Genomic DNA, 23747 nt, shown 5'->3' with positions numbered 1-23747 from the left:
AGTTAGAAACTGGCAGAGAGTAGGCTGACTCAAGTGGAGACAGATCAGAAAAACAGAGAAATCAAACTTCACTGAGAAAAGACAAAAAGTTAGAGGTAGAGGGACAGCGACAGAATGATGACAAGGGTCATTCTAGAAAAGGGCGAAGCCACAGAGAAACTGTGGCGAGAGGTAGGGACAGAAAGAAACAGAAAGACCAGCAGACGCCCAGAGAGGCACACGCACACAGAGAAGCAGACAGCCAGACAGACAGACACAGACAGACAGACAGGGCCGGACCAAGGCTGGGACTTGAGGAGGCTGGGGGGAGGGTCTGGGCACATCTCCAGTTTGGGGGCACTGCCCGTGGGCTCTGGTGCAGACCAGTCCGGGGCAGGCTGAGGGACAAGGGCGGAGGTGAGGGAGGTGGCCCTTGGGTTCCGGATCTTGGTGTTTACCTGGGGCAGGCACCGCAAACAGGCGCCCAGCCTGGCCCATGGCAGGAGAGGGTGGGATGGGCTGGGCCCCAGCTCTGGCACCAGTGGGCCCGACACGCCCACCTGTGGCCTGGGTGGTGAGTAACACGGTGACACCTGGGTAGATGGTGACACATAGGAGGACAGACACAGTGACACACAGAGACAGATATAGGCAGACCCAGAGTGTCAGAGACATAAACAGACTCAAAGAACCCAGTGACAAAGACACACTGTAACAGACACAGTGACAGGCACACAGAGTAACAGACAGCAGGACACAATGATGGGCAAACATATTATTAGGCACAGAGACACCGCAACAAAATACAAACAGTGACAGAGGACACAGTGGCAGACACACAGAAGACAATGACAGAACAGTAACACACATGCATATACAGTGTCACAAACACAGCAACACCTACAGAAACCCGGCGACAGACAGTGACACAGAGACATACAGGCGTGAGCGCACAAGTAACCAGAGACGCATCGCAGAGTGAACACCTAAGCCCGCAGACACCATGACACTTACACACCGACACGAGAATGCATGTATGATACCCGGTGACATACTGACGCGGACACGCACATATGCACTCTTAAACTGCCCAGACTGGTGGCTTCTGGAGTGCCACCCCCCATAGCAGGTTGTGGCTGGAGTGGGCTGTGAGAAGGCTGGGGACCCCAGGGCCCTGCCGTGCTGCTCTTGACCCTCCCAGGCTCCAGAACGGCTCAGCCGTCAAGGGCGCTGACTTGGGCCAGACCACCTGAGCTCAAGTCCTAGCTCCCAAACTCACTGCCATCTGGGTGGTCTAGGGCAAATCATTCACCTCTTCATGCCTCTGTGTCGCCTATAATAAAAAGGGGGGGCGAGAGATTCTGTCAGTCAATTCTGTAAGGTTTTCACACGTGGCAGGACATAGGCTAAGCCCTAGTAGCTATTATTTTCATCATCGTCATCATCATCGTCATCTCCTGCCTTCTGATGCAGAAGGCCCTCTGCCCACCGAAGGGACCCTGCCCTGGCCCTCTGTTTCCCCACCCATGGACCCCTCCCTTGGACCATGTCACCTCAGGTCCACAAACTGTGTTCAGGTCCATCTGTTCCCAGCCCAGGCTTCTGTATCCCCATGGCTATTCCTCCATCCCTGATTCCTGGCGTCCTCCTGTCTGTCCACGCGTCCCACGTCTGACCGTGGTACTTTTCCACACTGGACATCGGCCGGCTGTCCCTGGGGTGGGGGTCACACCTGCCCACGCCAGCCGAGACGGTGGCCACCAGACACCCTGACGGATGGCCCCACCCTCCCCCAGGACCCTACGACAACACCCGCCCCTCCGGCCACCTGAGGTCCCCACTGGGGCGGCCTGAGGCCCGAGCCTGGGGACAGGAAGCCCCAGGCCTGGCCGCCCTGAAAGCCTCTTTCAGCCTGGGCCTCCTCCCGCTGCCACCGACTCCTCCTGCGGAATAATATTTGGGCTGTTGGCCGGGGGGGTGGGGGCCAGATCCGGAGGCCGCCTGGGAGAAGCCAGAAACCGCAGGGCTTCCTGCCTTGGGCCGGCCGACTCCGGGAGAGACCCCCAGGCCCGAGGGAGGGGGGCGGGCGCCCGGGGAGACTGAGGGCCTTTCTCTCGGCCCCAGTTGTTTTTTCCAGGAACCAGGAGGAATTCCCCAGCCTGCCCAGGACAGCGAGGCTGGTGGGACGGCTGACAGGGAGCCAGCACGGCAGGGGGCGGGGGTGACACGCAGCCGGCAGGCGGGCACAGTGACAGAAATAGAGGGCCCAGCCTGAGCGAGGTGGCAGGTAGAGGCGGAAACTCAGGGAGCTGGGAGAGGGAGAGCCGAGGAGGAGAGAGAGAGGCCAGAGATCCTAAGAAGGAGTGGGAGGAGGTGGACCCCAAGAGAGGAAGCGTCGGGGCCCCCTAGAGAAAAAGGGACAGAGACAGAGGCTCAGAGGAAGAAGGAGAGAATGTGAGGGAGCAGGGCAGACCATAGGAGCGACAAATGTAAGGAATGAATGAACATGTTAAAAAAACCAAGGGACAGAGATGGATAAAGGCATGAAGACAGGGCTAGGGACGGAGTGACAGAGATGACGCTAAGAGACAAAGAGAAAGATGGACAGAGAAACGGGGAGACATCGCACGCACACGCACACGCACACGCACACGCGGATAAACACAGCCTTTCACCTCCAATGACTAAACAGAATGAGTGAGTGATGGAGACCCAGCAACCAAGAAAGACAAATGCGAAACGAAGAAAAGACCATTTCGGACCCACCCGCCTGCCCCAGCCTGGAGGGGTGAACTTGGCCCAGTCCCTTCCCATCTGGGCCTCGCTTTCCACTCCGTGAAATGAGGGGCAGGAAGGATACAATGGCATTTCCAAGAGAGCCACGTCCTCCAAACATCTCAGCGACAGTCATTAGACTCACAGCCTAGAAAGAGACATGGAGGAACAGAGACACCCAAGCCCCAAGCCCAGAGGCCCCCAACAGTCCAAAGAGGACCCAGTTCCTTCCCATACATCTGCCTACAAAAGTGACAGACACACGCCAGGACCAGCGGACCCTCCATACGACGGTGACAGGCACGCAGCAAAGACAGGCATCATACATGAACACAGGCAGACTTTCTTTCCAACATGGACAGATGCTAACACAGAGATACACGGGAAACACGCAACGACAGGCACGCCCGCAACACCGACGTAGTCACACTCAGACTCGCTGAGACAATGGGTGTGCAGATGAACTGACGTGTGGAGACACGCACTGAACAGCGTGAGACCCACCCAGAGGGGCTCAGGCATGTAAGAGAACCACATACACGCAAAGGCACACACACGAGTCTGACATCCTGAGGCGCCCACAATAAGCACACACTCAGAGTAGGTACAGACAAACCCACACGATCAAAGCATAGGGACAAAAGGTAGCAGCACCCTCTGGGACCTCAGTGGGCATACTGATTTCCTGTGACCCAGAGGCACGTGGGTACGTGTACACGCACGCGCATGCACGCACGCACGCACGCACGACACAGTCTCCTTTGGGTAACACCTTGTTTGTCCCTCTCCTCCTCCCCAGCTTAACCAAAAACCGAGCAGCCCCTGGGCTCCCCGAGCCTCAGAGCTGGAGGTGTGTGTCTGGGGGCTGGGGGTGGGGAGCTGGCCTTGGTCACTGCACAGCCACCTCCCCCTGTTGCCCTGGCCCTACTGCTGCGGGGGCTGCTATCTGTGAGCAAACTGTCCTTGGGGTCAGGGACAGCAAAGAGCCAAAGGTCAGGTCAATGCCTCCCCTGGCCCCTCCCCCAGAGGCAGCCAGCTCTCGGGGACAGGAAGGAGAGGGGACAGGGGAGGGGAACAATTCGTGTGTTCGAGTTCCATAAGGCCCACCCACCAAGGAAGAGACATCCGTAAGAGGCAGAAACGATGCCTTTAATGTCCCAACACAGCTAGCACCCCACTTCCCAGGCGAGAACCAGACCTCGGCAGAAACTCCCCACGCCCCGACAGTGCTGTCCAGTTTTCTCCTGGACCGGAGTGGGAAACGGGCTCCGGAGAAAACCCAAAATGTTCTCATCTCCATCCCTCACTCAACTCACACCGAAGAGACAACATGGCCAGCACAGGGGCTGTGGCGGCTGTCATGGTGCTGTCACTGGTTATGCCAGCCGGCCAAGATGGCGGCCGTCATAGCACCCAATGGGCAAAAAAAGGATGTTACGTGGGACGGTGGCCAGCTCAGCACCTACTATGCCAAGATGTCCACCAAAAAGAAGTGATCACAGCACCCAAGAAGCCAAAGAAGATGCAATTGAAACGGTATCACCATCACACCCAAAGCGTCAGCCAAGAGGATGTCCATCACGGTACCCAGGGGACCAGCCAGATGTCATCCCCAATGGCGGCCATCAGAGCACCCAAAGGATCAACCAATAGTATCAATCGACATGGTGGTCTTCGCAGTTCCCAGTGGGTCCACCGAGATGTCAACGGCAGTTACCACAGTACCCAATAGATCGACACGATGCCCACACAAGCGACAGTCGCCGCAGTTAAGTAATAGACCAACCAAGACGTTAACTGGAGGGGACAAGCAAAGTGACCAGGAGAAGCAGGCCCCAAGAGCCTGACGGTGCCAACTCCAGCCGTGCCCCACCCGCCACGGTCCCACCCCCCTGCTAGGACGCGTTGAGCAGAGAGCGGGAATAGAGGCCCTGGTAGTAGACCCCAGGCTCCCCACCCTCTGCCCCGTAGCCCCCAAACCCCACGTCCAGTTTGGGAGGCGCTGGTGTCTGTTCCGACATCAGGTTGTTGATGGAAAAGGGGTGGTTGAAGTTGTAGGGGGCATCGAGCTTCAGCTCCCCGGGGAGCTCCAGGCCAGCGAAATAAGGTGTGGAGGAAGGGGGCGAGCCACAGTCTAGCGCCCCCACGTCTTCCCCACCCTGGGCCTCGGGCTCGGGGGGCGGAGGCTGGGGCTGGGGCGGAGAGGTGACGGTGGCCGCGGGGGTGGCGGTCGAGGCGGCAGACCCCGCACTGGTCCTGGTGGCGGAGCTCCCGCCGGCCCCTTTCTTCACCTTCTCCTCCAGCTTGAAGCGCTTCTGGCGGCGCAGGTAGCAGCCGTTCTCAAACATGTTCCCGGAGCTGGGGTGCAGGGCCCAGTAGGAGCCCTTGCCGGGCTTGTCCGGGGAGCGCGCCACCTTGACAAAGCAGTCGTTGAAGGACAGCGAGTGGCGAATGGAGTTCTGCCAGCGCTGCTGGTTCTCCCGGTAGTAGGGGAAGAGGTCCATGATCCACTGGTAGATCTCGCTCAGCGTCAGCATCTTGCCCGGCGCCTGCTGGATGGCCATGGTGATGAGCGAGATGTAGGAGTATGGGGGCTTGGCGTGCGCCAGGGACCGCCGGTACCCTTTGGGCATCTCCTTCCCATGCGCCAGCCCGGGGCCTGGGCCCCCATACCCTGAGCCGCTGCCTCCACCGCCGCTGGCGCCCAGGCCTGGGAAGGTGGGGCCCAGGGGCGCTGTGGGGGCTGGGGGCGCCAGGGGTCCTGAGGGCAGTGGGGAGGCAGGGAGACCCCCGGGGGAGTAGGGAGAGCTCAGAGGGTTCAGGGTCATGTAGGAGTTGAGGGGGGCCATGGTGGGCACCGGCGTCACTGGAGCGTAAACCTGCATGGAGAGAAAGAGAGACGGGGAAGGGGTCAGTGGGTCCCCACTCGCTGGCCAGCACGGGGTGGCTGGACCCTCTGTGTGTCCACCGGTCTGTCTTGCCTGCACTATGAGTCCCTTCCATCTTTACCTTCCTCTGTAGAGGGCCATCTTGAAGTCTTTCTCTCTTCCGCCTCCTCATGTACCCCGCTCCCTGACCCAGTTCTCACCCCCTGTGCTCCCACACATTGGAGCTCATGCTTAAGTATAGCCCGGGACATCCTGGGGTGTCTCCAAAACCTTTTTAGGGTGTCCACGAGGTCAAAACTATTTTCATATGATGCCAAGATATGACTAGCCTTTTTCACTTTCTCTCTTGAGTGTACAGTGGAGATTTCCAGAGGCTGCATGATATGTGACAACTGAATGTAAAAGCATCTACAAGAATCCAGCTGTCTTCTATGGAACCGGAAGATTTGCAAAAAATGTGACGGTGCCTCTCCTCTAACTAAATGTTGCGAAATAAAGTTATTTTAATAAAAATACATTATTACTAACAAATTATTGCTACTTTAAAACTAATTAACATATTTAAATTTTTTTCGCAGTTTTTCTTTCTCATGTGGTAACTACTGAGAGACATAACCCACATCAAGGAAAACTTGGGAGCCTCAATCATTTTTAAGAGTGTAAAGAGGTCCCAACATCCCCCCAATTGAGAACTGCTGATTGAGACCTAATCTACGTTGTGTACTCTCGCTCCATCGTTTAGGCTATAAAATGACAGTTTTCGATAGGTCAAAAATGTTTGCCAATCAGAAATCACATGTTTCAACCTCATATCATCTATTTATTATAGATCATCAAATAGAAGACATCACTATTCGTAAGCTGCAGTATTAAACATCGGTGAGAATGGAGAGAAACACTGTCAGTTATAATCCCTGACACCATCGGCTGTAAGAGCCGTTCCACTTTCATAAATGTTCAAATGCAGAAAAAAATACGCATCCATGAAATGCGGTGGACATCGCTGTGTCTCTAAGCAACCCTCCATAGACTCTTCCATCATTTTGACAGGGATTCATTGGCCACCTACTCTGCGCCAGGCACAGAGAGGTCCCTTTTCACCTCTACGACCGACCGCACTATGGGGTGTGGTGTGGGGGGGCGCTATTATGATGGCCATTTTACGGCTGAGCAAGCTGAGTCCCAGAGAGTTGGGGTCACACAGCAAGGAAGGGGCAGAATTGGGATTCTGAATCCAGGCGGCCTGGTTCCAGAATGGTGTCCTGATCACGCTATAAAGACAGTGATCAGGACAGACTGAAACGCCTGCCCGTGTGGAGCTGACGTCCAGCAGGAAGTGAACAAGATTCAGAAAATAGGAAGCATGGTGGATGGTGATTTCTCTTTCTGAGTATTTACTCCTTTCATCCACTGTCTTCCATCCTCTCTCCTTCAATCCTCCATCTGCCAGGTTACACTGCTCCCTGCCCCCACCGGGGTCTCATCGCACTGTGGGTGCTGCTCTAGCCCTGGCTGGAGCCGCCTTTGCTATGAGGCGGTGGGTCCCATCTCATTCCCTATCACTGTGTCTGCAAATCTCGAGGTCCAGACAGAAAAGGAAATTGCCTGGGTTTCTCTGGAAGTCAGGGACAGGTGGCAACCAAGCCAGGTTTATGATCCAGTCCAGAAACTCTCTGCTCTTTCACGTATCTGTCCAGGTAGCAATTTCCTCCGAGGTGCCTGGGAATCTCCCTGTCGGCTCTGTGTATCTGTGCATCTCTCAGGACCCATGTTTATCTGTTCTCCTCTTGTCTTTCCCTTTCCCATTCTGCCTCTCCTCCCCACGCTCTCTCCCTTTACCTCTCCCTGTCTCTCTCTCTACCCCACGCCTCTCCCCTTCAGTACACCTTTGTATCTATCTGCCTCCTTTCCTCAGTATCACCCTCTCCCCAAAAGTCTCACATGGAAATGGGAATCCCAGCCAGTCCCCTCCCCCATGCACCGGTCTCCTCCCTGGTTGGCTGGTTCTGCCCCCTCCCCAGATTAAGGGAAGATGGAGGGAGAAGGTGATGGATTTGGGAGGGGGGGAGGATCTACAGAGAATTCCTAAATCCCTCTGCAACCTCCCCCCCACTTTTCCAACTCAGGCAGACTCTATCGTATCACAGGAAGACGGACTGGGATCCCAGAGCCCCACTTTTCTGGTTACCCACCCACCCGGAAGTCCTCCTTGAGGTCTGACCTCTAGCACTCCAGCTGCCCTAATCCACCCTAGGCTTTCCCACGCCCCGGGGCTGGGATGAACCCCCAGTGTCCGGGTCTGAGCCCTGAGCCGGATCTCCCTGCCAGGGCGGGGCTGAGATTGGGGGGAAAGCCCTCAGGGGACCTGCACCCCCATCCCAGGAGGCTGAAATTTCTCCTCTTTCATTTCCTTATTGTCTCCGGAGAAGGGTGTGCCGAGAGCAGAGGGAGGCCGTGTGAAGCCAGAAGCCTAGTTCTAGTTCTAGTCCTAGTCTCTGCCCAGGACCTCAAACACCCCCCAACACTCCAGGAGTTCAGGCTTTCCATCTGTAAAATGGGGGAGCAGTTGGACTAGCTGATCTGTGAGAACCGAAAGGAACCCAGGATGATACAGCCTGGGGATGTCAACATCACCCGAGCAGTAGGACATGAAGGGCAAGAAGCAATTTGGGAGACCTCACGGTTCGCAGTTGCTGAGTGAATGCAAATGTTTCTCGACCCATTGTTCTCACCTAGGGGAGGCGGTAGGTCAGCCAATGTCAAGGCTGGGGAGACCCTCAGGCGGTATTTCCACCTCCAGTCTCCCACATGTCGACTCTTTCAAAATATGCCCCCAAATGCTGATCATCTCTAGACTGTTCCTCAATGTATGAAACGATGTCCCCCGATCTTCAGACTGTGCCCCAAATAACTCCTCCATGCTAGACCCCCACAATTTACTTAAGATGTGTCCCTCCAAACACTGATTTGTAGTTACTTCCCTTAAATCTCGTCCCTAGACTCTGAACTCTCCGGGGGTTCAGCTGGGATGCCCCCACCACCTGGGAACCTTCACTTCCAATCTGTTCTCTGCCTTCTGACACCTCCAGCCGCAGGTCTCCACTTCTCAGCTCTCCCAATCCCTTCCCTGGTCAGCCTGCCCCACCCCACGTGCACCTCACACCTCCAAAGCCCCAGGACTGGCCCCTCCTGGCACAAAGGCTCGAAGGCTCAGATCCAGAGTCCCCACCTACAGTTTTCACACCACACGTTTCTGCACATAAATTTGCACCTTGGTGATCTGTCCCCTTGGAAATTCAGTCATTCCAGACTCTAACACACATACATACCGGGTTCACAGTCCCTTCCAGGTTAGGAATTTAAGTATCCAGATCCCCATAACCCTCCAGCTAGGACTCTGAGCCCCTCTCCACTTGACAATGTTGCTATGGAGAGAGCGAGCTAAGTAGTCCTTGCAGCAAGGGGAATGGGAGTTAGACTCAGGGAAGGACTTTCTGTCTGCTGGGGTGAGGGAATTAACCCGCTACCCTCACTCCAGGGTGGTCTCGTCAGAGATGGAGCTGGCGAGGACATTAGCAATTACTGGGGATTACTGGAAGGGGGGTAGGGAGGTGCGAAATCTGAAACCCTTCAGCCTCCACCAAGGAGAATCCCTGCTGAGGGTCTCTAAGAACAATTAAACCGGTGAAGTTCAGTTGGAAGGGGTGAGGGTCAGGAGCAGGGATGGGGGTGGGGAATGATAATCGACCCCTTTTCTGCTGTCCGGCTCCCAATTCCGACCCCATCGGGACCCCCGTGTATCAGAACCCCAACTCTAATCCACCTGTCATTTCAGACTCCCAAAAAGTTGGATAAGAACTCCTGAGCACTAACCCCAATTTCTGACCTTATGTTAGATCGCACCCTGATCCTTATCCCGGAACCCCAATTCTGATTTCTATCGCATAACTCTCATCTCTAACACTATATTCTAACCTTGAGCTCCCACCTCAGACTTCCCTTAATGGTGACCTCCCTCTCTCACCCCTTAGCTCCCGTCTTTTCCCTCAGTTTTGAACCCACTTCCTAATCCCTCAGCTCTGTCCCTATCCTGGAGGTCTGACTCCTAGCTCCGTTTTTTTCATTTTAATTCCTTAGATTTGGGGTCCCCAATTCCTAGCCCTCACGTTTAAGATAGGACCTGACGCTTGCCTAAGTTTTCCTGATTCCCATTTATCCCTCGCTCCGACTAGCCTGGGGAAACCGCGCTTCCATGCCGGTCGCCCGTCCCTGACTCCTACACCTGGTCTCGGTTGTCTCAATTTCTTCTACTCCTCAACTCTAGTTGGAGCCCCATTTGAGCCCGCACCCCGGTCCTCGCCCCCCATTTAAGCCCACACCCTGATTCCTGCTCCCCCACTTCTCGCTCCGCCATCCCCGAGGACACACCTCGCCCGCCTCCGGGTAGTAGCTCCACTCCGCCAGGTCATGGGCCTCCATCTTCACCGAGCCCAGCATCCCCCGGGCCTGCGCCCCCACCTGCCCCGGCTCCGGCCCGGGGGGGAACCGAGCGCTCCGGATCTTGCAGCCCGCACGGCCCGAGTTCCAACCGGCGCCCGCCCGTCCGACTGCCCAGGGTCCCAGCCGTCCCGGGCGCCGCGGGAGGCGGCCCACGCTTTATAGCGCCGGGACACCCCCCGACGTCGCCCGCCCCGGGCTCCCTTCCCGCCTCCCCCTAGGCGTCGTGCTCGGACTGGGGCGCCCCCTGCGGGACTGCGAGGAGAGAGACCTCAGGCGCCGGGGGCCGCAGCCCGGGGACGCGAGAGCTAGAGATGGCTGAAGAGTGAGGGAGCTAGTGGTGGGCGACGCTGTTGATATTCAGGGCAGACCCCTGAGGCCCTCTAACCAGGGTGTTTCGTCATCTCGACAGGAGAGACGGAGAAGCCAGAGCCCGGCACGATCGCCGCGGAGGAAAGGGGCCTCGGAGTGCAGTGAACTCCGGAGGTCCAGATACGCCACTGTAAGGACCGGTAAGAGACCCTCGAAACGACATTCCGTTGGACGGACTGTAATACTGAAGCTTCCGACAGTTGGGAGTGCTCCGAGCTGTGTAAATGGTCTGGACCAAAGGTGGAGGACATCCGGGCCTGTGCTCAAGACCCCACTAGGGCAACAGACCACCTCCAAGACCTAGAAGCTTCGCTACGCGTACTCTCCAGTCTCCCTAACACCAGCCGTCCAGGGACTGAGAACCACTGTGAACTCCATTTCCCAGAAGCCTCTGTCTCACTTCCCGTCCCGAGCCTCGGCCAAAGGACTACGCTTCCCAGAAGGCACCGCGCCCGGAGGCCGGAAACGAAGAGCTGCCCGGAGTAGTCTGGGGCAGGGCGGAAGGCCGCGGGCTGCGCGGGAGGCAGGGGCGGGGGTTGGCCTGCTACGTGGACTCCATTTCCCGGCGACCATGCATGTGCGGCGCGTGCGCAGCGTCACGGCGGCGAGCGGAAGATGGCGGCGGCGGTGTTTGCGAAGAGGCGCTGCTGAGGGGGCGCGAGGGGGACGGAGGCCGGAGCCGCGGTGAGCGGGGCTGGCGTGGGGGCCCGGGGACCAAGGGAGGAAGAACCCTGAGGCGGCAGGGGCGCTGGCGGAGGGGTAGGGGCGCATTCGAGGAGAAAGGAGCAATGACGTTTCGGACCCCAGCTTCTTCCTCTCCTCTGGACCCTCCCGTGGCTCCCTGGTGCCCTCAGGGCAAAGTTCCAACGTGGCCCCCAAGGCGCATCCGCCCCTCCGGCCTCAGCGCTGCCTCTGCTCATTCCTCCCTTCGAATAGCTGCACTGGCTTTCTAGTTCCTCAAACTGGCCATGCGCCTTCCGGCCTTAGGGTTTTTGCACACGCCGTCCCCTCTGCCCGCAGCATCCTTTCACCTTTTCTGCCCGGCTGACTCCCATTCATCTCTCGGGTCTCGGCCCCGACATCACTTCCTCTGCGAAGCCCTCCTTTCCTGCCATCCGTCCCTGAATCCGCCTATTAAACGCTCTCATAGGTCTCCGTTCCTATACTTCATGTCACGTGTAGTCTTATTTGTTATTGGACCTTTTGTTTGGTTGTTCGATTATGCCTGTCTCCGTGAGCTCCACGGGGGCAGGGACTAGGTGTGTGTTGTCACTGCTGTGTTCCCAGCACAGCGCCGGTCACACTGAAGATGCCCAGTTAATATTCGTTGAATGAATGGAAGATACTCCCGGAGCACGATCTGTGAGGGGAGTCGTCATGCCCCCAGGTGGGGGTGGGGCAATGGTACCCCATAAGGAGTACCCCGGAAGGGAAGGGGAAACTGATTGTTGATAAAAGCAAGACTGCGGACACCCCAAATGTTCTTTGATAGGAAGACTGGCAGAAAAAAAAAACCGAATAACATCCACATGATAAAATACTATGCAACTGTTAAAAGGAAGGAGGAGTCTCTATACACTGAGAGAATGGGCTTCAGCATATATTAAGCGAAAAGAAATGGAAAGGAAGACGGTTTTTATCACATGCTCCCTTTGTTTAAAAGAAAGGGAAGTATGTATACACGTTAAAAAATAAAAGCATAAAACAAAAGGTGGAAGAGGAAAGACATGGTAAAAAATGTTGGTGGATCTCAACATAACATCATGACAAAAAGGCTCGTCACGTAAAGGTTCATTACGTTCTGATGAGGGTCGGCAGGATGCTGGTTGTTGGGAGGCGGTGTCCCTTGTCTTGTGTGAACAGACCTGCGGGGGAGAAGCAGTTGCTTTCAGAGAAGCAGTTTAGCACGATGGTGAGGAAGACAGATTCTGCAGCCATACTGCTAGGTCTTAAAAGCTGTAGGCCTTCTGTCAAGTTTAACTTTCCCTCCCCAGCCTTCAAATGTCCTCATCTATAAAGTGCAGATTAAAAATAGTGCCTACCTCAGTTTGTGCTGTCAGGTTTAAATAAGTTACGACGTGTATTAGAAATGTGCCCAGCATGTATTAAGTGTTCAGTAAATATTAGCTGTTATTTTTCAAGCATTCTAGGGCCAGAGGGAAGAGATACTAAGCCTAGTGTTTGGGAAAGCTCTTTGGCGTTCACTCAACACATAATCATCGGGCACTTATTAGGTGCCAAGCACCGCTCCATACTGGAGAAATACAAAGTGAATACACATACAAATTTGCCCTCAGGGAGCTTACAGATAGGTAGTGTGTTGATGATGGTAAATGTGAAGAAAAATAAAGCAACGCAGATGGGGAGAGGAAATTCAAAATAGGGTGGTCAGGGATAACCTCACTGCCAAGATAGTTAAACTGATCCCAGAAGAAAATGAGGAGGGAGGGAGTTGTGTCAGTATTTGGGGAAAGAGTATTCCAGGCAGTAGGAAGAGAAACAAGTTTTGAGGAAGGGACATGCTTGGCATATTCAGGGGACAACAAGGAGGCCAGAGCAGCTGGAGCAAAGAGGGCAGAGAGGTAAACGAGGGCAGAGGTAGAAGGGGTGAGTATATAGAAGGTGTCCTAGGCCCTGATGAGGACATTGCTTTCGACTCAAAGCCAAATGTGGGGATGACAGGCAGCGGGGAGACCAGGAAGGAGGCCGTTGGACAGTCGTTCATTCTGTAGACACCTGTCGAATAACTACTATGTGCAGAATATATGTTCCTCTTAAAAGATGCATCTTTTTCACCCTTCTCAAATGTTTGTTAACTGTTTGTGTAGTATCCTTCAAATTTTTTCCCATGCACGCAAAAATGGCAGCTGCGCTCATGTCAAGATTACTGTGTATATTAACTCACCTACTCAGGATAGTCCTCAGAGGTAGATGGTGTTGCCACCATGTTTCACAGAAAGGGAGAGCTGACTCGGGTCAGCCTGTGTGTACATACACAGACGACAGAAGTGGCTTGAATTGCACATATTCCGTGATCCAGCAGGCCGTTGTGGGCATCTTTATGACTATAATACACGGATATCCAACAGATGTTTTCAACCGTTTCCCTCATCTTTCGCTTTTTGGTTGGTTCTTTCAGTTTTGTTTTGTTTTGTTTCGTTTTAACTTTAGCATTCATACGTGGTTCCATTTCTTTTGTAAAAAGGGAACATACAGTAAACATTATCTTTCACCTTATTTATTTTCACCGACTATATGCTGGAGCTCAGTGTTTATCAGTATATATAGATTTGCCTCATTTCTCTTTTCCCCTTCCTCATTCCTTTTCCGTGTTGCATAGTATTTGATCATGTGACTGTATCATAGTTTTTCATCCAGTCTTCCTATTTGAGAACACTTGGGTTGCTAATAGTATTTTGCTATTATGAATAGTCCTGTGATTGATAGTCTTCTTATTTCAAAATCGTGCCAGTGTGATTTGGGGACAGAGGCCCAAAAGGCTCCCCTCCCCACCCCTTTTTTTGAAACAACTCCGTAGCAGTCCAGAAAAGGGCCGAGACATAATTTAACTAAGCCTTTTCAGATGTATCGAGTCCTTACTGTGTGCAGGACTTTGCGACATCTTCCTCAGAGCTATGCTTTAAAAAGCTTGCTCTGGCGTCCAGTCCAGAGGACAGGCCAGAGGGAGAGACAGGACTCACTGAGGCCAGGGAGATGGCTGCCGCGTATTCATTTGCTCCGTCATTTGGCAGATGTTTGTGGTCAGTCTGCTACGTGTAAAGTACTGGAGATGAGGCTTGGTACTCCACTAGACGTCGGTCTCCACCAAACTACAACCTCTGTGTCACAGCCCGAGACAGACCTTGAAGTAGGAAGGGCCTTCAGAAGACCCAACAGGGACAGACAGGCTGGAAAAGAGAGTTGAGCCCTTTGTGGATAGTGGGATGAAGGTCTGGCCCACCCACAGGGCTTCATCTGTCTGTTTCTTCTCCAGGGAGTACTGGACAGCAGCCATGGCAGGCAGCAGTGGGGACAGCATCACTCGCCGGAGCGTGGCATCGCAGTTTTTCACACAAGAGGAGGGGCCGGGCATCGACGGCATGACCACCTCAGAGAGAGTGAGTATGGAGAGACGGGCTTGGAGCAGGGAGGGCCACAGCCCCCTCCAGGTGGCAGAGCCCAGGGAGTGCCAAGGGGGCTGGGCTGGCAAGGCTGGCACCATCACCTGCCTCTCTCTTGCCTTCCAGGTGGTGGATCTCCTGAACCAGGCAGCGCTGATCACCAATGATTCAAAGATCACAGTGCTCAAACAGGTGAGGGAGGGGGCACGGGAGCCTGTGAAAAAGAAAACACTGGTAGTCACTCTCGTGTCCCCCTTTAAGCACCTAGGATGAGCCTGCGGTGGTGCTCAGTGCTGTACAGGCATGCTCTCCCTCAATTCTCACAAAAGCTCTGTGAGGCAGCATAATTTCATCCCCATTTTATATAGAAAGAAGGGGTCTCGGAGTGTAAATAATTAGCCCAAGGCCACTCAGCTGGGAGCTGGCCTAACGGGGACCTGAATGCTGGATTCTACCAAATCTTGCGCTCTTCATCCTTGCATTTCCTCTCTGCCAGGGTCCTGCCCTGTGGGGAAGACACGCAGGTCACGAGACAGTGAGGACCCAGAAAGCAGGGCTGGGATGGAGGAGTCCGGGGGGAGCTCCTGAACCAGCCTAGGGGTGAGGAGTGACGGAGGGCTTTCTGGAAAAGGAGACACCTGAGCCGAGGCCTGGAGAATGAGGAGAGGGACTCGAGAAGAAGATACAGTAGCTTGTTCAGAGGCAGAAGGACATGGGAAATTGGAATAAGGGGAGCGTAGGTGTGTGTGGTTCAGAACTGGAGACAGGTGGAGGTCAGAGATTGGGGAGGGGTTCAGGTTCCCTGGGCAAGAACCCCAGTTCTGCTACCTGCTCATCGTGTGGACTTGGGTAGCTAACTTCACCTCAGCAATAGCGTGGGGACTGATGGGGTCTCCAACGTTGGTGGGGCGTGGCCGTGAGGGCCATTCAAGCGCCTCGGGTTGGAGAAGCCTGGCCTGCGTAAGCGCTGCTGGGCTTTTATGAGAATGTCTGTGGGGAGGGCTTATTCCAAAGAGCCTGGCAAGTATAGGGACCTTGGGAAACGGGTTCCCACTGTCACAAATTGTAGCAGTGGCAATGGGGAGCGGAAGCAGAGGGAGAGGGGAGAATTGATGGACGAGCCTCAGGAAGGCAGGAGTCCGGTAGCTCGTCCCTCTTTGCTTCAGCCCCTTGCGTATCATGTACTCACTCTCCACCGGGACTCAAGCCTTGTGAGATCTTATTGAAGCCTCACGACAGCCCCAGGAGTTGGTATTTAAGATCCCCATTTTCAGAAGAGACTCAGGGAAAGCCATTTGCCCAGCCTGTGGTAGGGAGTGGCGGAGCCAGGTTTGAGCTGCTTTAGCCACCGCCTACCTCCATGCTCTTTTCCCCTGCACGCTCCTAGCCACACCGATCGGACCCTATACACGTGTTTCTCCTCCCATCCCCAATCTCCCTCCAGGTCCAGGAACTGATCATCAACAAAGATCCCACACTACTAGACAACTTCCTGGATGTGAGTGGCTGATGGGAGAGCCAGGGCACGGGTATAGGGCGGGGGTGGATCCTTGTACAGCCCTGACCCACCTTCTCCCTGACCTTGACAGGAGATCATCGCTTTCCAAGTAGACAAATCGATTGAAGTACGCAAATTTGTCATCGGCTTCATCGAGGAGGCATGGTATGGGGTGGCACAGGGAGCCCCTGGCAGCACCCCCAGTGCAGTCGGCCTCTTCAGCTCCCGGCCGGGCCCTGCCCGAGATCCCGCCCTCTTCTCCCCAGACCCATCCCCCATGCAGACTCCCCAGCAGATGTGTCATAAGGTCATCTGTTATTTCCGCTGCTTCTGCCCCACTTCACATCTACAGTGAGGACTATTGGCTCTACCTTCAAAATGTAAACAGCATTTGACTATTTTCGGCCACTTCCCATGCTGTCATGCTGGTCGAAGCCATCATTACTTCCTGCTTGGATGGCTTCGGTGGCTTTCTGTTGGGCTTCCCTGCTTCCACTCTCTATTTTGTTTAATTGAAATGATATTCACATAACAGAAAATTAACTGTTTTTAAGTGAACAATTCAGTGGCATTTAGCACATTCACAATCTGGTTCCAGAACATTTTTATCTCCCCCGCCAAAAGGAAACGCCATCCCCATCTCCTGCTTCCTTCGGCACGTGGCAGCCAGAGCCACCCTGCCAAAATGTACACCCGACCTTGGCACACACTGCTCTGAGACGTCCACTGACCGCCGTCTCGCCTAGATGGGAACCCGAGCTCCTCCCCCTTCCGCCTGTCCTCCTGGCAGCCTCTCTGATCCTCACTCATGTCCCCTGGCTCCCTGGCCTCTTAGCTTGCTGTGCCTGCCGGGGACACTCACCTCCAGGGAGCCACCTGGCTTACTCCCTCTCTTTTCTCCGGTCTTCCTCCGAAGTCCCTCCTGGTCGTGCTAGTACAGCCCACGCCTCTCGCACCCTGTCTTCGCTCCTCTTTATAGTGTTCTTGGAATTACCTTGTTGCTTCTCTGCCCCACAAAAACATAAGCTCCCGAGGGCAGGACTTCTCTGTATGGTGGGCCACTGTGCCCGTGTCCACATAGGAGGGGCTGAATACCTATCTCTTGAACAAGAATTTAATCATAATAGTAACCACATGGAACCTTTACCATGCATTGAATTAAATCCTGTCCTCAGTTGTCACTTGTGATCTTTACAGCAGCCTTTGGGATGGAGACTTTGTTTGCCTTCTTTGTAGAAAGGGAAACTGAGGCTCAGAATATGAAAGAGACTTGCTCAAGCTGAGTCATTTGTTTATTAAACGTTTACTGCGTACTTTGTAACTGGGAGGAAATAAAATAGCCCCTACTTAGCGACATTTTCTAGTTGTCAGGCACCGTACTAAGCACTTTACCTACCTCGTTATTCTATCCTCAGAATAACATTATGCATTAGTTGTTTGGCTTATTTAACTGAAGGTAAAACTGTGACTAGAGGGGAAGCGAGTTTCTTAAGGTCACACAGCCAGTAGGTGGCCGGCCTGGGATTCTAACCCATGTTAAATTTGGCCATTACTCAAATTCTCAGTATCTACCTTTTACTGGGAGAATTTGTGGTAAGTTTTCTGAGCTTCTAAAAAACTATTTGTTCAGCCGATAATGTATTATATGCCTGCTATGTGCCAGGCACTTGTGTTGGCCGTAGGAATATGACTGAGTAAAAACAGATTTTGTTCCGGCTTTCAGGTAACTGACGGTCGAGTTGTTTATCTTTTGACTAATTATCTTAATATTTAATTTCAGATTATAACATGCTGTGAAAACGATATTCATGCTCTGAGCTCTAGGTGTGGCCTTCTCGAATTTCTTTATTCATTGAACAAATATTTATTGAAGGCCTTTCATTCTTCAACAAAAAAATGGGACTCTGCTAGGACTCAGATCGAAAAGGGCCCCCCTTTCAGAGCCCTCAGATTTAGGTAAACAAATGAGTAAACAAAACTAGTGGTTACATCAAGTGAAGTGTTTTAAAGTAGTAATGGCTAACGAGTGCTTTCTATACTGCTCTAAGCACTATACGTGTATTGTTGCAATTTTGGCAAGTTATGAGGTAGGTGCTGTTCTAAATGAGATGGTCGCCCCAACTCACACAGTTGTCTGGCTTTGCTGGCCCTGTGTGAGCAGCAGCAGGACCCTACTAAAGCAGAAGAGTGGGGGCCGCATGAGCGATAGAGGGTTCAGGGGCAGCTGTGGCCGGAGGTGCCAGTCTCAGCTTCCGGCAGTGCCGGCAAACAAGATAGGTGCGGTCCCTGACTTTGCCCACCCCCATTCCAGTCTCCTGACACTCCGACCCTGAGTCCCCTTCCCTCGTGGACCCCACGTTCCTTTCGTCTGCCCGGAGACCACCTTGACCTTGCCTTTCTTCCTCCATCCCCCAGCAAGCGAGACATTGAGTTACTGCTGAAACTGATCGCGAACCTCAACATGCTCTTGAGGGACGAGAACGTGAACGTGGTGAAGAAGGCCATCCTTACCATGACCCAGCTCTACAAGGTGGCCCTGCAGGTGCGCGCTCCCTGACCTGACAGGTCTCGTTTGTAGACTCTTCTGTCAGAGGTCAAAACCAGGGTCAGATCAGATTCTTTCGGGCAAGATGTGCTGTTGATCTTTGGGAAGGGACAACAGAGACATCTGATGTTGTCTAATGGGCAGCATTAGCCATTAACCTAAACTTGCATCCACTTATCCGTGCGTTTATGCATTCAGCAGACGGTCCCCGAGTACCTCCTCTGTGACCAGGGTGGGCCAGGCCTGCCCTCGTGGTGCTCCTGGCCCAATGAGGGCAGACAGACCCTAACGAAAGTATCACAGAAATATTAATTGTGGACTGTAGTTACATGCTCTAAGGTAAAGAACACACCATGGTGTGATGTTCCTTTAACAGTAATGAAAAAATGAATCCATTTAATCTCTGTCACCACCTCGTGAGGTCAGCATTATTCCTTTGTCTTAAGATTCGAGTCTTTATCACTGGGCTCTCACTGCGAACCTTTTGAGGACGTGACCACTGGGCCCTATCCCCGGTATCACCTAGCACGGGGCCTGGGACAGGTTGTAACTCAGTAAATGTGTCCCAGGTAAAAGTATTCATCATCATTTATGGGTCCCTGGGGAGTGGTAGAGTTGGAAATCGATGTCTTGTCCCTGTTTCTCCATCTCCTTTCCTGCCTGGCCCACTCCCAGTGGATGGTGAAGTCACGGGTCATCAGTGAGCTCCAGGAGGCCTGTTGGGACATGGTGTCTGCCATGGCTGGGGACATCATTCTGCTGTTGGACTCTGACAACGATGGTGTCCGCACCCACGCCATCAAGTTTGTGGAAGGCCTCATTGTCACCTTGTCACCCCGCCTGGCTGACTCAGAGGTGCCCCGCCGCCAAGAGCACGACATCAGCCTGGACCGAATCCCTCGTGACCACCCCTACATCCAGTACAGTGAGTGCCGCCCGTCAGCTGGTGCCGTCTGTCTGTCATCGCACCAGCCCCCGTCCACTTCCTTCTCCCCTCCTCTTGGTCTTACATTTCTGGAGACAGTATAATGCAGTGCTTGAGAGCCCTGACGCTAGGTTCAAATCCCAGCTTCAACACTTACTCGGTATTGAACTTGGACAAGTTACTTGTCTCTGAACTTCATTTTCTTTCTGGAAAATGGATGCGATAGTAGTACCCCTTTCGCAGGTTTGTAGTGAGGTTCCATGAAGATGTGAGCACTTCATCAATTCTAGCTAGTTTTACTGTCTTCCTAATTGCAAATTCGAGAAATAGTACACGGACACTACTGAAGTGTCAGGCAATAAATACGGAGGGGTGTAAAGGGGAAATACCCTCCCCCCAAGTCCTGTTTCCGGAGGTAAATAATGCTGAGTGTTGTTTCCTTCCAGACCTTTTCTACGTAGAGACAGATATTTGTCTGTATGTGTTCATAGTTTCTGCATTGCTGGCTTTTTTGTTTATAAAAAATAGGACCGTGCTTAATATTTTCAGCTGAGAAGCATGAGAGTGTAGTGGTTTGTGTTTCATTGAAAAAGCGACCTGTTCTTTCTGAGTCTGTTTCTTCACTGGTAAATTGGGGGTCATTGTTATAGCATTTGCTTTAGGGTGTAGTTGTGAGCATTTGGTAAGTTAACGTGGCCGGCGCAGTAAGCATTCCACAACCGCTAGCTGTTCTTACGTACTGTTTACCTTTTTAATTCAATGATGTTCTCTTAAGTTACATCTTTCTCTATCAAAGTCATGTTCAGTTGCTATACAATCTTTCATTGTTTGGTTACATCTATTTTTACATTCTATTTTTACTCACTGTTTCAAGTAATGTGGCATCCAGTATGTTTTTGCATAGAAAATGTCCAGAAAGATATGCAACAAAGTTGCAAAGGGTTAACTTTTGGGGACTGGATCAAGGAGGGTGGTGGTACAGAGGACTTTGAGTCCTATGTCTGTGTGTGTGCACATACATGCATATTCAGAGTTTTATATTATCATGGTTCGTACAGTCAGATTCATGTAGTGGGATATTTAAAATTATTTCTGGTCATTCACTGTTGCAAGCCCATGCTTTGAGCCTCCTCGTCACTAAATTTTTGTATTTATTAATAGTCTCATAGGACTCATCAACACTAGATTTGCTGTTTTTCAGCCATTCACAGCCATCTATGTATCTCCTTTTGGCCCCACAGGCTACTCTCTCCAGAGGCCTGGGAGAAAGGCTTCTACTAACTGGATTTCTTCTCTCCCTCATTAGATGTGCTATGGGAAGAGGGCAAAGCAGCCTTGGAGCAGCTGCTCAAGTTCATGGTGCACCCCGCCATCTCCTCCATCAACCTGACCACAGCACTGGGCTCCCTCGCCAATATCGCCCGCCAGAGGCCCATGTTCATGTCTGAGGTGATCCAGGCCTACGAAACCCTGCACGGTAGGCTGGTCCCCTCCCCTTCCCCACGTCACTGACCGGTCCACTCTTCCCTGAGGAAATGCGAGCTCTACGTAATAGGCCTCCGAGGGATTTGTCATTAATCTACTAGGTTGTGGACACAGGGAAGGAGTCTCTAGATTAGGTAGGAGTCTCTTGGTTGCATGTGACAGAAACCTGGTTCAAAGTTGGATTTTATATTGAGGTATGTGTGGGTAAAATGATACGATGTCTGAGAAATACTTCAAAATATACCAGCTTCCCCCTGCCCCCCAAAATAGCAGGGAGGATAGATGAGCCAAGATAAGCGAAATGTTGACGGGTGGATAGTGATTCATTATACTGTTTTCTCTACTTTTGTGCGTGTAAGAAAACCAGAAAGTCTGGGGTTGCTGTGTGAGCGTGTGCAGATCATGGATCTGTCTCCATCGCTTGGTTCTTATTTTCTCCACGTTGGTTTCATTCTGCGTCTCTTTCTTTGGGGTGGCAAAGATGGCCCCCAATAGCTCCAGGCTTCCATTCTATCCACTTGGCAACCCCAGGGAAAGAGAGCGTCTCCTTCTCAGTCATTCCAGCAAAAGTTCAAGGGCTGGTGCCCATTGTTTCTGATTGGCCAAGAAGAGATTACAAGCCTATCTTTGAACCAATCACAGTGGCCAAGGGATTTCAGTGTTCTTACTGGCCCTGAGACTCTTGACCACTTGGACTGAGAATGGAGCCAGGGTGGTTCCCTCAAAGGAGAATGGGAGTGTTGTTGGCTGAGGAAGCTGGGAAGGACGCTGGGCAGGCACGACTACAGGCATCCTCTTTCTCTCTGGAGCAGAGGAGGCTTGTTCATCAAGGTGATTGTTAGACATTCAAAAGTCATTGTGGTGGCAGGGACCAACAATGAGCTGTTGTAGGAATTCAGTTGGGACATTCCGGAGGCGAAGGTGGTGATTGTAGTCATACTCGGGGGAGGGGAGCATGTTGGAATTTCCAGACCAGAGATGGGGGGACACTAGACTTTATGTTTAATACAAGGAAGGGTGAGTTTTCTCTTTGCGTTAAGGTTCTCTGATATGGAGAACGCTCAAGGGTTTTAAACAGAAGCTTTTACAACGGGTAGGCCACACATGAGGTCGGAAAGCGAAGAAACTTTTCTAGGGGACACCTATAGCCAGCTGGGCCTTGGGAAGTGAGACTAAGGCCTCCTGAGCTCTGTCCACAGCACGAAGCCCCTGTCTCTTTCCTCAGCCAACCTGCCCCCGACACTGGCCAAATCTCAGGTGAGCAGCGTACGCAAGAACCTCAAGTTGCACCTGTTGAGTGTGCTGAAGCACCCGGCCTCCTTGGAGTTCCAGGCCCAGATCACCACGCTGCTCGTGGACCTGGGCACACCTCAGGCCGAGATCGCCCGCAATATGCCCAGCAGCAAGGATGCCCGCAAGAGGCCCCGCGACGACTCAGATCCCACACTCAAGAAGATGAAGCTAGGTGAGCCGGGGAGTCGCGTCAGGCCTGACGGGGGAAGGGGGCGGCAGAGACTGATTGACAGGGTTTACTTATTTACATTAAGCTATGAGCTTCATTCATATACTATTATATGTTACATTGTATGAATGTTACATAATAAGTGGTAACAAAATGAAATTATTAAAGTATAAATATTCTGTAAAGGATTATGAATTATTTAAGTTACACAGAAGGAATTGAATGAAAATAGTCTCCCTTTGATACCTCTCCCCATAATTAACCACTCCCCCAATGTTCACACTTACGTTTTCTTTCAGAAATGCCTCTTGCGTAGAGTCTTTCTTTTCTTCGTTTCGTGTATAAGTGGGTTTTCTTTCTGAGGTAATTTCTTAATGGCTATGTCATCAATGGAGTCAACCATAGCATCCTTCCTTACTGCAAGAAAAAAAGTTTTTTAATCACTAAAGTTTATTTCAAGAACATGTATGGGAGAATCGGTTTTTGTTTTTGTTTCATTTTTAAAAGAAGAATTTATTTCACCGTAAGAAGTGAGACGGGGGTCTGTTTTTCCCCTGCGATTAAGCACACGAAGCAGAGTGTCCTATACCCTAGTTCGCTGAGTAATCGCCTTAGAGCTCTTTCTGTATCTGCACGTTGAAATCCACTGCGTCCTTTTACTGGTGGCACAGCAGTCTGTAGTGCATGTGGACCACTTTTACCAGCCCCCTGCAGATGACATTTCGTTTGCGTCCATTTTTTTAAAGTCTAAAGACTGCTGTAGCGTAACAGGCTCGTGGGCGTGTCCAGTCATAGCGGTGGGGCCAGTGGGGCAGGGCGTTTGTGCATAAAGTTGTTTTTTTGCCCGCTAATTTCATTTTTCTATTTCTTTAAACTTTTTATATCTTGAAATAATTTTGAAAATGCAGACAAGTTATTTACAGGAAGAGTCCTGAAAACTGCTGGGTACCGGTCATGAGGCGGGGACCCCACGCTGCATGAGGCTGAAGAGTCCGGGCAGCCGTGGGGTGGGACGCCCCTCTGTTCCGCTCTGTCCGCCCTTGCCTCCAGGTCGGACCCAGGCTCTGCACTTTTGGCAGGAACGCTGTGGAAGTGGTGCCCCGACCTCTGTGTGCTGTCAGAAGGCCCGTGATGTCAATTTGTCCCATTTTGGTGATGGGAATTTTGATTCCTTGGTTTCTCTAGTGTAAAGTACTCTTT

The 23747-nt window shown here is 52.5% G+C and overlaps 2 protein-coding genes across 2 annotated transcripts in view; one reads left to right on the top strand and one right to left on the bottom strand.

Moving 5' to 3' along the window:
* Positions 1-3882: 3882 nt before the first annotated feature.
* On the bottom strand, positions 3883-10342 carry FOXA3 (forkhead box A3). The gene is made up of 2 exons (XM_039866250.1): positions 10071-10342; positions 3883-5633 (listed from the first exon to the last, which is right to left on the bottom strand). The coding sequence occupies exons 1-2, from the start codon at positions 10137-10139 to the stop codon at positions 4650-4652; spliced, it is 1053 nt and encodes a 350-aa protein (XP_039722184.1). The 5' UTR covers positions 10140-10342; the 3' UTR covers positions 3883-4649.
* Positions 10343-11041: 699 nt separating this feature from the next.
* Positions 11042-23747, top strand: part of SYMPK (symplekin scaffold protein) — a 32553-nt gene continuing 19847 nt past the window's right edge. Inside the window, 9 exon segments of the mRNA XM_039866248.1 lie at positions 11042-11195; positions 14506-14629; positions 14759-14824; positions 16077-16130; positions 16222-16295; positions 18546-18672; positions 19351-19600; positions 20907-21077; positions 22311-22550. Coding sequence (XP_039722182.1) covers positions 11083-11195; positions 14506-14629; positions 14759-14824; positions 16077-16130; positions 16222-16295; positions 18546-18672; positions 19351-19600; positions 20907-21077; positions 22311-22550 — 1219 coding nt within the window. The 5' untranslated portion in view covers positions 11042-11082.

This window comes from Pteropus medius, unplaced genomic scaffold (assembly GCF_902729225.1).
Source record: "Pteropus medius unplaced genomic scaffold, Ma_sr-lr_union100, whole genome shotgun sequence".
NCBI lineage: Eukaryota > Metazoa > Chordata > Mammalia > Chiroptera > Pteropodidae > Pteropus > Pteropus medius.
This window is presented reverse-complemented; position numbering and strand designations above follow the sequence as displayed.

What these genes read in the sequence shown, in the direction of transcription:
- FOXA3 (XM_039866250.1), bottom strand. Translation starts at nt 10,139, where the DNA reads ATGCTGGGCTCGGTGAAGATGGAGGCCCATGACCTGGCGGAGTGGAGC. An exon ending in ACTACCCGGAGGCGGGCGAG is followed by an intron (nt 5,634 to 10,070) that starts GTGTGTCCTCGG and finishes CTCTCCATGCAG; the next exon opens with GTTTACGCTCCAGTGACGCC.